This window comes from Entelurus aequoreus, linkage group LG14 (assembly GCF_033978785.1).
Source record: "Entelurus aequoreus isolate RoL-2023_Sb linkage group LG14, RoL_Eaeq_v1.1, whole genome shotgun sequence".
Classification (NCBI taxonomy): domain Eukaryota; kingdom Metazoa; phylum Chordata; class Actinopteri; order Syngnathiformes; family Syngnathidae; genus Entelurus; species Entelurus aequoreus.
This window is the reverse complement of record NC_084744.1, coordinates 19,156,742-19,172,533: the sequence shown is the minus strand read 5'-3', so window position 1 is coordinate 19,172,533 and position 15,792 is coordinate 19,156,742. Positions and strand designations below refer to the sequence as shown.

General features: G+C 38.3%; 1 protein-coding gene across 1 annotated transcript in view; it reads right to left on the bottom strand.

Annotated features, from left to right (window-relative positions):
• Positions 1 to 322: 322 nt before the first annotated feature.
• LOC133664492 (protocadherin-17-like) overlaps positions 323 to 15,792 on the bottom strand; it is a 59,434-nt gene continuing 43,964 nt past the window's right edge. The window contains exon 4 of the mRNA XM_062069158.1: positions 323 to 2,920. Within this exon, the coding sequence (XP_061925142.1) occupies positions 2,349 to 2,920 (572 nt within the window). The 3' untranslated portion in view covers positions 323 to 2,348. The remainder of the gene's footprint in view (positions 2,921 to 15,792) is intronic.

The window sequence follows — 15,792 nt, the reverse complement described above, 5'->3', positions numbered from 1 at the left end:
CCGATAGAACACCTTTGGGATGAATTAGAACGGAGACTGAGAGTCAGGCCTTCTCGACCAACATCAGTGTGTGACCTCACCAATGCACTTTTGGAAGAATGGTGGAAAATTCCCATAAACACACTCCGCAACCTCGTGGACAGCCTTCCCAGAAGATTTGAAACTGTAATAGCTGCAAAAGGTGGACCGACATCATATTTAACCCTATGGGTTAGGAATGGGGTGGCACTTCAAGTTCATATGTGAGTCAATATGGCAATATAGTGTATGAACACCTAAGCTCGGGAAGCCATCGTCAGTTAAAAAAATACCCTTCTATGCACACAGTGTATACAAATTTAATAAAATACACAGGTACAGTACAGTAGCCCACATTCACGTGTAAGCCCAGCTTATTTTCCACATAAACAGCAGATAGGACGACAATAAAATTACAAATACATTCTTAAAAAAATCATTTCATAGGAACCTTTAATGTTTGTTTTTTGTTTTTTTTTATGAAAAGGGACATCCCCTGTTGCACCACCATTGACAGTTCATAAGACACTTCACTTTTTTTTTTTGTAATTAACACCACTGATATGTGATATGTCGTTGGCCTTTTGATTCTTCAAAGTGATGCTCCTTCAAACACTAAATGGAGACAGATAGCTTCACCGTACAAAAGCAGACAGGACTCTATAGCTTAACAGTAGCGATTTTTGTTCCAACAGCCACAGGAGTTTTGGCGCTCCAAATGTGTAAACTACAGACATCTAAACTGACAGATACAGTACACCATGGAAACACTCTGAAAGTCAGGAACGCACTTGATTGGCCCGCAAACCTTCACAGCAAGGACACAATGTTCACTGGAACACAACAAGTCAATAGGGATGGGCATGATGATCAACTATTCACTCAGGTGATCGTGAAGAGGCTGGTGGATGGTTTGAAATTGATGAATTACTTGGAATGCCGATTTATTCTCAGCGCAGCTTGCTGTTGTCTGATAAATACAAAATAACCATTAATAAAACCCATTTCTTGAACAGAATCAGCTGCTGAAAATGCAAAATGTTAGTTTTATTCTTCACTTTACTTTTGGGATTATTTTCAGAATCGAATAATTTTTAATCATATCTTGATATTTCATGAAATAGAGATGCGTGCATTAATTTTCAAAAAACCCACCATGAGAGTGATATGATTATGTCTTTTCCTTGGCCAGAATATAAGACAACCCCTCTTTTTGAAAGACCCACCGAAAATATATATTTTAGAACACAATTGAAGAGAACGTAATGTTGTTCTTGGTGTTTATATGTGCAGGTATACAACAAACTAAATAAATACTTGTCTTATACTTGGGTCAATGCGGCATTTTTATTCTTATTTATTTTTTTATTCCTAATTAATTCATTGGGTTTTTTTATATTTACTTGTATTAATGGTTTGTTATTAATTTGATTATTTAAATGCTTCATTTGTATTTTTAATGAAATGGATTAATTCCAGTGTATATGTTTATTTTCTATTATTCCATTTTAGATATAATAGTTTAGGTTTTTTTTACCTGATACATTTTACTTTAAACCTACAATTGTATTCTATGTTTTATCTGAAAAATGTGTATTTTATTCAATGCTTAGTTTTTTCTGTTTTTAGGTGAATGACTGAATTTTCTATATGCATTCCCTTTTCTATTGTATTAATTCTGCTTACTGTAAAGTGTGTTTGAGTTTTTAGAAAAGTATAAGTATAGTTCTAAAACTCCATATTTTATACATTAAAGGTCAACTTTTTTGTCATCTTATGGATTTAAAACTTCAATTATTATACCTACCCTTTAATACAAATAATACACAATGAACCTATTGGAGCTGTATTTTAGTTTTGGTCGTTAAATGTGCGATATAAATTCAAGTGGATCACATTGGAAAATGTGCAATGTTATGAAAAATGAACATCCCAAAGGCCCCCTCAAGATACAAAATGAAAATCAATGATTTGGGACGTTGAGCTACAGGCACGAGTTATTCAGCTTAATACAACACGGACATGGAAACAGGAGTTCAGAACATTCAGTGAGAGATGCCAATACTGAAACAGAATCAATTTTTAATTAATCGACCCTTCATTTTTCCCGTAGTTGTCAAAAATGAAAAGCCCATCCCTTCAAGTCACTGAATGAACAAAAAAAAACAACAAAGAAACACACAAAGCAGATGATTTTTGGTTATACAATGTTCGGACCCCAAAGAAACAACAACAAAAGAAAAACAATCCGCCCCAATTACACGCTTGTCGGCCAAGAGCATGTGTGTGTGGGCGGGGGGAGGGGGGTGTTATGGACGGGGTCAGCCGTGTCAGTTCCCCGAGTCTGGCGTCTCGTATTCAGACACGCCGCACTCCTGGCTAATGACGGAGCTGTGAATGAGGCTGCTGGACAGCGCCTTAGGGCGGAGCTCGCAGGTCAGGTAGGAGGGCTCCTCCAATTCGGTGTGCAGCGGGGAGCACTGGCCATCTGGCGGGCCGTAGGCACTGCTGTCTGAGCCCCCCTCCCTCTCTTCCTTGACCTCTCGCTCCTCAGAGTCCAGAGCCGTCCCGCTCTTCGTGGGACTTCCGGGGGCCGGCGGACTCTCCTGCAGGGGCGGGCACGGCGCCCGCTGCGATTTTAAGTACGGCTTGACGTTGGCCACGAGGATGGTGCTGTCCCGCTGCTCCTTCCCGAAGGTGCTGAGGGCTTTCCGGCCGCCGCGGCTGATGGTGCCATAAATCTCTGTCTCTACCATGGCGTCCATTCCCACGGGGATGAAAAGGTTGGTACGATTATCGGCGCTGTCCGCTTGGCTTCCGATCCGTAACTTTGGCATCCAGCATCTGTCAGAGTGTCCCAGTGCGCGACACTCGTCGGTGCAGTGGACTGATTTGTCTTGTTCTGCAAAAACAGTTTAACATTTGTTACTGGACCCCCGCTGGGCTGGGAACAGAGAACATGTTGACAATAGAAGAGTTCGGAAAAACGGAAAATGATACACAGTCGTGGTCAAAAGTTTACATACACTTTTAAAGACCAAAATGTCATGTCTGTCTTGAGTTTCCAATAATTTATCTTATTTTTTTGTGATAGAGTGATTGGAGCACATACACTACAATTCAAAAGTTTGGGGTCACCCAAACAACTTTGTGGAATAGCCTTCATTTCTAAGAACAAGAATAGACTGTCGAGCTTCAGATGAAAGTTCTCTTTTTCTGGCCATTTTGAGCGTTTAATTGACACCACAAATGTGATGCTCCAGAAACTCAATCTGCTCAAAGGAAGGTCAGTTTTGTAGCTTCTGTAACGAGCTAAACTGTTTTCAGATGTGTGAACATGATTGCGCAAGGGTTTTCTAATCATCAATTAGCCTTCTGAGCCAATGAGCTAACACATTGTACCATTAGAACACAGGAGTGATAGTTGCTGGAAATGGGCCTCTATACACCTATGTAGATATTGCACCAAAAACCAGACATTTGCAGCTAGAATAGTCATTTACCACATTAGCAATGTATAGAGTGTATTTCTTTAAAGTTAAGACTAGTTTAAAGTTATCTTCATTGAAAAGTACAGTGCTTTTCCTTCAAAAATAAGGACATTTCAATGTCACCCCAAACTTTTGAACGGTAGTGTACTTGTTGGTCACAAAAAACATTCATGAAGTTTGGTTCTTTTATGAATTTATTATGGGTCTACTGAAAATGGGACCAAATCTGCTGGGTCAAAAGTATACATACAGCAATGTTAATATTTGGTTACATGTCCCTTGGCAAGTTTCACTGAAATAAGGCGCTTTTGGTAGCCATCCACAAACTTCTGGTTTCATTTTTAACCACTCTTGACAACATCGGTGCAGTTCAGCTAAATTTGTTGGTTTTCTGACATGGACTTGTTTCTTCAGCATTGTCCACATGTTAAAGGCCTCACCCTTTCTTCTCCAAACATATTGCTGGGTATTGTGGCCAAACAGCTCAATTTTTGTTTTATCTGACCAAAGAACTTTCCTCCAGAAGGTCTTATATTTGTCCATGTGATGTCAGATGAAACAAAAATTGAGCTGTGTGGCCACAATACCCAGCAATATGTTTGGAAAAGAAAATGTGAGGCCTTTAATCCCAGGAACACCATCCCTACCGTCAAGCATGGTGGTGGTAGTATTATGCTCTGGGCCTGTTTTGCTGCCAATAGAACTGGTGCTTTACAGAGAGTAAATGGGACAATGAAAAAGGAGGATTACCTCCAAATTCTTCAGGACAACCTAAAATCATCAGCCCGGAGGTTGGGTCTTGGGCGCAGTTGGGTTTTCCAACAGGACAATGACTCCAAACACGTGTCAAAAGTGGTAAAGGAATGGCTAAATCAGGCGATAATTAAGGTTTTAGAATGGCCTTCCCAAAGTCCTGACTTAAACGTGTGGACAATGCTGAAGAAACAAGTCCATGTCAGAAAACCAACAAATTTAGCTGAACTGCACCAATTTTGTCAAGAGGAGTGGTCAAAAATTCAACCAGAAGCTTGTGGATGGCTACCAAAAGCGCCTTATTGCAGTGAAACTTGCCAAGGGTCATGTAACCAAATATTAACATTGCTGTATGTAAACTTTTGACCCAGCAGATTTGGTCACATTTTCAGTAGACCCATAATAAATTCATAAAAGAACCAAACTTCATGAATGTTTTTTGTGACCAACAAGTATGTGCTCCAATCACTCTATCACAAAAAAATAAGAGTTGTAGAAATGATTGGAAACTCAAGACAGACAAAATGATATTGCCTACAGCAGTGGTCCCCAACCTTTTTGTAGCTGCGGACCGGTCAATGCTTGAAAATGTTTTATTTATTTATTTTTTAAATTTTTTATAAAGAAATACAATCATGTGTGCTTACGGACTGTATCCCTGCAGACTGTATTGGTCTATATTGATATATAATGTATATATTGTGTTTTTTATGTTGATTTAATTAAAAAAAAAAAATATATATATATATATATATATAGATATATTTTATTTTATTTTTTTTAATTTCTTGTGCGGCCCGGTACCAATCGGTCCCGGGCCGCAGATCGGTGGTTGGGGACCACTGGCCTGCAGGACTGATTTATTAGTAACAAAATATATTTGGTACATTACCAAAAAATGTACTGGAAAAGCTTCAGCCCGGCAAAAACTCGAATCGTCGCTGAAACTTAAAACTGATGATACGCCACAAAACATCATATTTCATTATTTACATATGTTCCCTCATTGCTGGTTAATGCAACAGATGAGTGATTCATAATATTCATGAATGCCTTTTTTTTTACCCCCTTCTCTGCAAACCATCACAACCTGCGTAGGTGTTTTCTGGAAAATGTGCTTGTGATGCAGGGGAAGCATTTTTTTCCTGATGCAGAAGCAGAAAAAAACCCCCAAAAAACACGGTTGTGTGAGTTGCATCAGCAAAGACTCTCATTTACACATCGTACGCAAGTGTATAACTCTCCAATTTGGTCAATTTACAGCCAAAAATTGAGCATCAAGGTCAAATTGGAGTTTGAATCCTAGCTTATTTTTTTTTTCCTCTTAAGAGTTTATGGCATTGTAATCAGCTCCTTATTTGCATTTCCTGCTCATTTTTCATTGCACTCCTTATTAGATGCGTCATATATAATGACCCGTCCTTGCCACAAAATGACCTCATTTGCATGCAAGGAAACGAGAAATGTCAGACGAAAAAAAAAAACAATTATTCCATTCAGAAGATGAATACTTATTGGTGCAAATTAGCAGTGAGTGAAAAACAATTACCTTCAAAACACTGCAAGGATTTCATATTTAATGGCGGGTGTTGCTTTTTTTTTTTTCTCTCTCTCTAAATGCTGCCTTTGAGTGTTTTCCTGTCCTGCCCATTTTCTCGCATCCTCTTACTGACCAAAAAAAACCCAAAAACATGTCACGTTAATTGGTGATTCCAGCACGCCCCGCGGGGCAGGAGCCTGAATTGTCGTCCATAGCCGATGTGTCGACCCCAGGATTGACGGGCGACGGGCCCCGCCCCTTTCCCTGCACGGCGTTAGCTCGGCAAGGCTCGCCCGCACTGTATCAGCAGCAGGCTATAGATAAGGGATGAATAATGAATGAACGTTTATGTCTCTCGATGCAGAGAACACACTGATTTAATCTAACGGCAAACTGATAAGTGATGTTGTTCATCTCCATATTAGTCACTGCAAGCAAAGTCTTTGCCGGGTTGCAAACAAAATAAGCACAGAGAATGAGCCACTTGTTATTGCAGCAATTACGCTGCAATCAACATTTATGTGACGCCGACGCAATAAGTGTTAGTGGTTTGAGGGTATACGCTACAAACGTCCCGGCAAAACAAGCAGTCGGTTATTTTGTTGTTGTTGGTCTTTTTTTGCTTCCAACTGCTAAACATTAAGTTATTCTCCCCGCCGTTCACCTGCCTGCTTTAATTTGGTCATGATGATCTATTAATTGCTGCAAATGATGTCATTTACTCACAAAGGCGCAGCTACCAGACCCGCCTGCTCGCCTCAAAATACAAATGAGACCAGTGACGTGCAGTCAGGGGAGGCAGGGGAGGCACGGCTTCACCTGCCATCATGGAAAGAAAAAAAATGTAAAAAGAAAAAAAAAATTAATTGTTATATGTATCCAGTGATTATACTATAAAGTTATTTTCCATTTAACTTCACCAGTTTTAGATTATTTGTATTCAAAATCGCAGAATTTTCACATTTGCCGTTCAAATACTGAGAAGAGACTTGCGGTGATCCTCACAGTTGAGCCTCACCATGGATTGCGCAATGACTCGGCTAACTGCTGGCCTGTTGTGCAGTGAGACCGTATTGCTATATGAATTATATTATACATTTCCGTATTTTAGTTAGCTGAGGTATATAATGTACAGTGTATTTTGTCAACAACTGTATGTGTGTGACGTATTTCTTGTTCTGAGCAATCATAAAACGGCTGCGAAGACGCACTGGGTGAGGCTCGCAGTAATCCCGCCTCATGGTGGTAGAGGGCGCTAGTGATCCCAGGGATCATTCTTGCGACTATTCGGCTGCAGGTTAAGTGACAACAAGCAGCAACAGTTAGCAGCGATCATTTTTTTTTTCCTCTCGCGTGGACTTTTAACATGGAGGATTATATATCTAAAATAAAACAGTTTTCTAAACTGGACTTTCAATTAATAATTAAAGGAAGATCTCCATCGAGACAGAGAGACTTTTAAAACTGAAGAAAGATAAGGACGTCTTCTATAAACAAGTTATCGATGCTTTTGTTCAGAAGGAGCGGCGCATGGACTTCATTTATAAGTAAAGGTAAGTCCATAATAACGTTTTTTTTTTTATTAAATGTGCTTTTTTGTGTGTTACAGTTTGTATGTGTAAAGTTAAAGTTAAGTTAAAGTAGCAATGATTATCACACACACACTAGGTGTGGTGAAATTTGTCCTCTGCATTTGACTCATCCCCTTGTTCACCCCCTGGGAGGTGAGGGGAGCAGTGGGCAGCAGCGGCGCCATGCCCGGGAATCATTTTTGGTGATTTAACCCACATTTCCAACCCTTGATGCTGAGTGCCAAGCAGGGAAGAATGCTGGTATGAGCTTTTAAACATAACCCGCTAACTGCTGCCAATCCAATGGTGAATAAGATACTCTTTAGGGTTCATATGTTTGTAAATCTGACTGTGATGAAGTCAGTGCCTCACCAGCCATGAACCTCACCGCACGTCACTGAATGAGACACTCCAATGACGATGAAGGAAATACAGAGTGCCGGCCCGGTTCAAAAAGCAATCTTCCTTCCTACTTTGCTGGGCTTGGAAGTACAAACAACTAAAAAAAGAATAAAAAAATAAAAAAAATAAAAAACGGCTTCATGTAGAGCTGGTCAACATGTAGCATTGTAGAGCCTCAGGGACTGCTTATACAACACTTTCTTTTTAAACTGAAAAGTCATTAAGAAACTGTCATTTTGAGGTTTTGTTTACACTGCAACAATTACTTCGGAGCCTGAAAATGCATGCATAAAAAAATAGGACTTTTTTTATTTTTTCAAAAAATGACTATTTTTTTCAACAATGCAGGAAACTATTAACAGGCAATTATATATATAGAAAATGATGCAAGGGTGCATTTTGGAGGGAAATTTGCCGTCGGGAGTGTCCTCACTCATCTTTGCACTGGTTTTTGATTGATTGATTGAAACTTTTATCAGTAGATTGCACAGTACAGTACATATTCTGTACAATTGACCACTAAATGGTAACACCCGAATATGTTTTTAAACCTGTTTTAAGTCGGGGTCCACGTTAATCAATTCATGGTATATATACGCTGGCCTTTAAATCAGGGGTGTCAAACTCATTTTAGATCGGGGGCCACGTGGGGAAAAATCTACTCCCAAGTGGGCCGGACTGGTAAAATCACGGCACGATAACTTAAGAATAAAGACCACTTCAGATTGTTTTCTTTGTTTAAAAACAGAACAAGCACATTTTGAAAATATACAAATCATAATGTTGTTGTTTTGTTTTTTTACACTTACATGTTGCGGTTGATCATTTATTTGTCATTATTTATATTTTCTGAATAAATGATGTGAAAATGTTCATCAGTCAACTCATTGGTGTTAATTGTCAATCTATCAAGATAAAAACATTATATCAAAATCAAATTACAGGATGTTATTTATGCAGTTTCATAATTTTTGTATTTTGTGCATACACTATATTGCCAAAAGTACTTGGCCACAAGCCTTGACTCACATATGAACTTGAAGTGCCATCCAAATCCTAACCCATCGAGTTCAATATGATGTCGGTCCATCTTTTGCAGCTATTACAGCTTCAACTCTTCTGGGAAGGCTGTCCACAAGGTTGCGGAGTGTGTTTATAGGAACTTTCGACCATTCATCCAAAAGTGTATTGGTGAGGTCACACACTGATGTTGGTCGAGAAGGCCTGGCTCTCAATCTCCATTCTAATTCATCCCAAAGGTGTTCTATCGGGTTCAGGTCAGGACTCTGTGCAGGCCAGTCAAGTTCATCCACACCAGCCTCTGTCATCCATGTCTTTATGGACCTTTATGGACAAGGTTGGGAGCATGGAATTGTCCAAAATGTTTTGATATCCTGGAACATTCAAAGTTCCTTTCACTGGAACTAAAGAGCCAAGCCAAACTCTTGAACCCCCCCACCCCCACACCATAATTCTGATCATTTGGATGGGTGGCCAAATACTTTTGGCAATATAGTGTATGTTTCATCATCTACAAAGATACAAATAATTGCTATTGTGACATCCAGTGGACACATTTAGAAACAGCTGTTTCTTTTATTAAAAAAATTCAGGTTAATTTTTATTCTTAGCAAACTCATCCGGGCCGGATAAAACCTGTTCACGGGCCTGATCCGGCTCTCGGGCCGTACGTTTGACACCCCCGCTTTAACCCCCCCCCCCCCCCCCCCCCCCTTTTAGACCAGTTGATCTGCCGTCTGTTTTCTGCTCTGCCCCCCTCTCCTGCGTGGAGAGGTTATTATTAGGTCAGTGTGTAGTTGTCATGTCTGTGTGATCATGTTTTGTTTGGCCATGTGCCTTTTTGGATGTTGTCAGTTCCTGTTTTCTCACTCCCTGTTTTGTTTCCATGACAACCCATTAGTTTTCACCTGTCCTCATGTCACACACCTGATTCATTTGCACCCACGCACCTGTTGTTAATCATGTCTGTGTTATTTAAGCTTTTCATTTTCTGCTGGTCATTAACTCTGCTCACTTCATGCCATGCTACTTCTGTACCTTCATGCTACCATAGTTCCATGCCAAGTAAGTTTTTGTTTATTCATGTCACGTTTAGCAGTTCTTTTGTTTCATGTCCTTAGTCTACGTTAAGTGTAAGTTTTTGGTTTCATTAGTCAAGTTTGTTCTCCGCCATTGTGCGCGCCTTTTGTTTGCTTCCTTTTTTTGTAGTTTGTTAGTGTTAAAGTAAATATGTATCTACCTTCACGCCATGTCCAGTCCAACTTTACTTGCATCTCGGGGAAAACAAACACACCATAGTCCAAGTCTTGACAGTAGTGAATCATTCATTCACTACACATTCCCACGTGGATGGTGGTAAGCACCATTTTAGCCCCAGCTGATGGAAACATCGCCACAAATTAATTGATGAATTGGATTTGGGAAAAAAACATCGATTTATATGTTTTTGCTTCAGTTACTTTTTAAATGAATGTTACTAAAATCCGGATCGCGTGGAGTGCCTGAACCTTTTAAATACACAAACACGTGGTGGCCGGGGAAAAATTTTTAAAACAATTGTTATCAATGCACACATGATAAAAGTGTAATTTCAATGCTGATGTGCATTTATTAAAAAAATAAATATAAAAGTTCATGGCGAGCAGAAAAATTATAGTATATTTAAACTAGTTTCCCTGAAATACACATTGAGCCAATAAAGTGTGTTAATGAAATCTGTTAATGGAAATAATTAATTGTTTGATTACTGGATTAACCTTTTTTTATGCTGCCCTTTGTTTTGCTGCAGCTGTTACATATACTGTAAAATTGTACATGGTAATTGTTATATATTGTATATATTATATACAAATATAATATCAGTATATATTTTATACTGTATTTATAATATGAAAATTTTACATAGGTTATATTTTATATTGCTACTACGGTACATTTTTAGTCTACTTTATACCTGAATTATCCTTTCCATCCTTACCCTTTCCATCCTTTGTAACTGAGCTACAAACAATTTCCCTTGTGGATGAATAAAGTTTGTCTAAGTCTAAGTCTAAAGGATCTTGCCCAAGGACACACAAATGACTAACATAGCCTCTGATTGGATCCTTACCAGGAACCCTCAAGTTTCTGGGCGTCCGCTCTACCATCTGAGCCACGCTGCCTCTTGTGGGTAATGTAACATCCTGACAGATGCACGCAAGCCAGCATCTGTGTCTGAGTACACCTCTCACACATTTCACCAGAGCACAAACCACAGCAGCAACACAACACTCCCTCATTATGCACCAATCACCTTCACAGCAAGTGAGGAGCGTTCACAAACCTTAGGAATCTTGAGTGTCAACATTAAATCATTTTATGCACACTCTCTGTATCACTGGCGGTTTTGCTTCAATACTTTTGTTGTAACTTTTGCTATTCATATTGTTAAATTGAACTATGTTATGATTGCATTTCATTTAGTTAAAGGGGATTTGCTCGTTTGCGTCACTTTTGTTTTTAACCTTTGTAAGTATTATGATTGATTCTTCATCTAAACGAAAATATATAACCTTCCCATTACAGTTTTTTTTCACAGTCGCTAGGACACATTTCCCAATACTTAGGGTCATTTTTTCAAAACTCTTCACACAGTGAGCACAACAGAAGTATAAATGGGCTAAACTGAGGATCAATTATCATTGCTTTGGCACACAATGCATTCAAAGACTACATCTTTCAAATTACATTAATTATTTTCTCACTTCGACACAACAACCACCAAAACTCTGTGTACTTACTGGCTGTGGAGAATGCATATATGTTTAATAGTTCTTTCTTTATTCATAGTCATGTTTAAAGCAGCTAGTATTTTTCCATTTGTACTCTTTCTATACATCTGCGGACACAAGATACAACTTGTGTCCACAGATGTCTGTGTAGGGTCTTGAGGGGTTGGAGTGTCGGAGTTGGAGAACTCCCTTTTTTTTTATCTTATCTGTATTAGAACAAAGAGGCTGTATTCCTTTCTGGACAGGGTGGGGGCTGTTTTCATATTCAATAAGTTGTCTCTTCCCGTTTGAATGTTAGACCAATTCGAGCTGCCGATATGAAAGGACAATTGGACTGGTCTCCTAAAGCTTTAGTAAAACTTGTTAATATTCCTATTCTGTCTTGATGGTCCTTCTTACTCAGCATATATGTCATCTAAAGAACTTGGGATTGACCGGTGATTTAAAAAATTCCCTGAAAAGGAGACTGGTCAGATGCAGCAAGGCCAGTTTGCACATGCTTACATACCGTTTTCAAAAATGTTAAACTTAAGTTAAAAAAACAAAACATAATACAAACTTGAATAAGACCGCAATTTGCTACAATTTGACAGTAATATTTTAATGAAATATATTTTATTTTCTTTTCTTTTCTTTCCTAAATGACATAAGATGTGATGTGGATGAGAACCTGTGGCCAAATGGAGGAGACTGAGTAGATTAGCATTACTATTGTATCTGTATCAGTGGATGTTGTGTATACAAATTATTGTATTTTGGAATTACTCCGTGCAAAAAAAATAAAAAATAATAAAAGACATAAAATACATTGAAGCATTCTGCATTATGTCTGATCCATTCCAGTAACATGCATTTTGCTGTGAATTATAAACAGAGATGTCCTTGTTTTACACAAGAAAACATTGTAAGATGCTACCCTGTTGTTAGTGTTTTTTAGGTCATTGTTTTGTGGGTGGAAAAGTGTGTTTGTTGTCTGTCAACCTTTGTTAGTGTTCTGGAAGAATTAGTTGATTTGAGACATGTATGAAGTGATTTGGTAGTTTTAGTGCATTTTGAAAGTGAAATGAACTGATGTGATGAGCTGAAAGTTGGTGTGGAGAACTGTGTGAAGAGTTTTGAAAAAGTGACCTAAGTATTGGGAAATGTGTCCTGGCGACAGTAAAAAAAACTGTAATCAGCATCATAGTGAGAGCAGACATTGTACAGTAAGTTATTATTGTATTATGTTTGTAGTTTGTACTTAATGCTTAGCACAATGCTTAGTACTTCACTAAAGTTGGATCTACTTATCACTCAGCTTCTTAAAATTGTAGCTCATCTTTCTTGTATTCAGGCTCAAAAATATAAGATTCTGGATCGTCATTTTTCCCAAAGGCGTCTTTGTTGTCTCGTGAAGTCTGTCATGATTAGTAGTGTTGTTGTTGTTGAAGAAAATAGAGAACATTGTGATACGTCTGTAAAATTAATACACCGCCATATGCTTATAGTGAGCAAAATACGTAAATATTACATATTATTATGAATGTGCCTGATACTACAACGTGTACATACATCGGTTTTTGGATGTTTTTAGAGTGCTCTATATGCACAATTGAGTGACTTCCATTACCTCTATTGTTAGCTCACATTTGCTAGCGTTTATTTACGAGTTAAAATGCATGAAAAACATATGTGTCCTTGTCTCACATAAGGATTGTGAATGATTACCAACATCAACCAAACCAGTGCAGTTCCCTTTTTAAATATTTTACATCACTATTCAGTTCAACTTGGATGTCACAACATTTTGTAAAAAAAAAAAAAGAAATGAAAGAAAACAGTTTTTAATTTTTTTAGTATCGTTTCGAATACTATCATCAAAAGGAGCAGTTTGACACCGGTATCGGTTAAAAACTAAAACATTTTAATTTGTTTAATAGTTTATCAGCACCAAGCATGATAACAATGTATAATTTTCTTCACTATTTTACTCCACTTTTGAAATAAGCGCTTTAATAGTCTCTTTTGAAGTTTGATGATGTTTCACAGGCTTTGCTACACATCTTAAATGGAGCCAAAATTATGTTGGTCAGCTCCATATATGTCGGGGCTGTAGGTTCGATCGTTTTATTTTGCTGATTTCATGACAGCCTTCTTACACAGCAACAATAACTATGGCGCAGGAAAATGGAAACAGGTTTGGAAAGTTAAAAATAAATAAAAACATATTGTTATTGTTTTGATATGCACCATTACATCACAACAAAAACAATAGCGGATCACTGCATCCCTACTGTGTCTAGCAAATATCACATTGTAATCCTTTTTTATAACACAAATGTATAAAACAATATGTACAGCATATTTAGTATCTGGCTTTGCTATGATACACTGTGATGTAGTGACTCTTATCTCAATTTGGCATTTTGACTTGCATTTTTTGGCATTAATTATGTAAATTAAATAAGATAAAACGAGATCAGTTGCCACATGGGTTGAATGGGAACACAACAAATTCCCCCACCAGAGGGGGGATGTCTCTTGAATTGCCGTATGGAAATTTAAGGACTTATGTTCAAAGCTCACCTACATAGTCTTCTCTGGAGGAAGACAAGTAAACTTGAGATGAGAAGACTTTTTAAAAGAAGCCAAAACCAGTGAAGTTGGCAGGTTGTGTCAATGGTAAATAAAAACAGAATGCAATGATTTGCAAATCCTTTTCATCCTATATTCAATTGAATAGACTGCAAAGAAAAAATCTTTAACGTTCGAACTGGAAAACTTTATTTTTTGCAAATGTTAGCTCATTTAGAATTTGATGCCTGCAACATGTTTCAAAAAAGCTGGCACAAGTGGCAAAAAAGACTGAGAAAGTTGAGGAATGCTCATCAAACACTTATTTGGAACATCCCACAGGTGAACAGGCTGATTGGGAACAGGTGGGTGCCCTGATTGGGTTAAAAAGCAGCTTCCATGAAATGCTCAGTCATTCACAAACACGGATGGGGTGAGGGTCGCTACTTTGTGAACAAATGCGTGAGCAAATTGTCCAACATTTCTCAACCAGCTATTGCAAGGAATTTAGGGATTTCACCATCTACGGTCCGTAATATCATCAAAAGGTTCAGATAATCTGGAGAAATCACTGCATGTAAGCGATGATATTACAGACCTTCGATCCCTCAGACGGTACTGCATCAAAAAGCGACATCAGTGTGTAAAGGATATCACCACATGGGTTCAGGAAAACTTCAAAAACCACTGTCAGTAACTACAGTCCGTCGCTACATCTGTAAATGCAAGTTAAAACTGTACTATGCAAAGCGAAAGCCATTTATCAACAACACCCAGAAACGCCGCCGGCTTCGCTGTGCCCAAGCTCATCTAAGATGGACTGATGCAAAGTGGAAAAGTGTTCTGTGGTCCGATGAGTCCACATTTAAAATTAATTTTGGAAATTGTGGACGTCGTGTCCTCCGGAACAAAGAGGAAAATAACCATCCAGATTGTTATAGGCGCACAGTTGAAAAGCCAGCATCTGTGATGGTTTTTGGGGGTGTATTAGTGCCCAAGACATGGGTAACTTACACATCTGTGAAGGCGCCATTAATGCTGAAAGGTACATACAGGTTTTGGAGAAACATTGTTGCCATCCAAGCAACGTTATCATGGACGCCCCTGCTTATTTCAGCAAGACAATGTCAAGCCACGTGTTACAACAGCGTGGCTTCATATTAAAAGAGTGCGGGTACTAGACTGGCCTGCCTGTAGTCCAGACCTGTCTCCCATTGAAAATGTGTGGCGCATTATGAAGCCTAAAATACCACAACGGAGACCCCTGGACTGTTGAACAACTTAAGCTGTACATCAAGCAAGAATGGGAAATAATTCCACCTGAAAAGCTTCAAAAATTGGTCTCCTCAGTTCCCAAACGTTTACTGAGTGTTGTTAAAAGGAAAGGCCATGTAACACAGTGGTAAAAATGCCCCTGTGCCAACTTTTTTGTAATGTGTTGCTGCCATTAAATTCGAAGTTAATGATTATTTGCAAAAAAATAAAACAATTGTTTCTCAGTTTGAACATTAGGTATCTTGTCTTTGCAGTCTATTCAATTGAATATAAGTAGAAAATGATTTGCAAATCATTGTATTCTGTTTTTATTTACATATTATAACGTGCCAACTTCATTGTGTTTTGTAAATATTCAAATCCATAATATTTGTTTTCGAGGTTTTTACACAAAAACA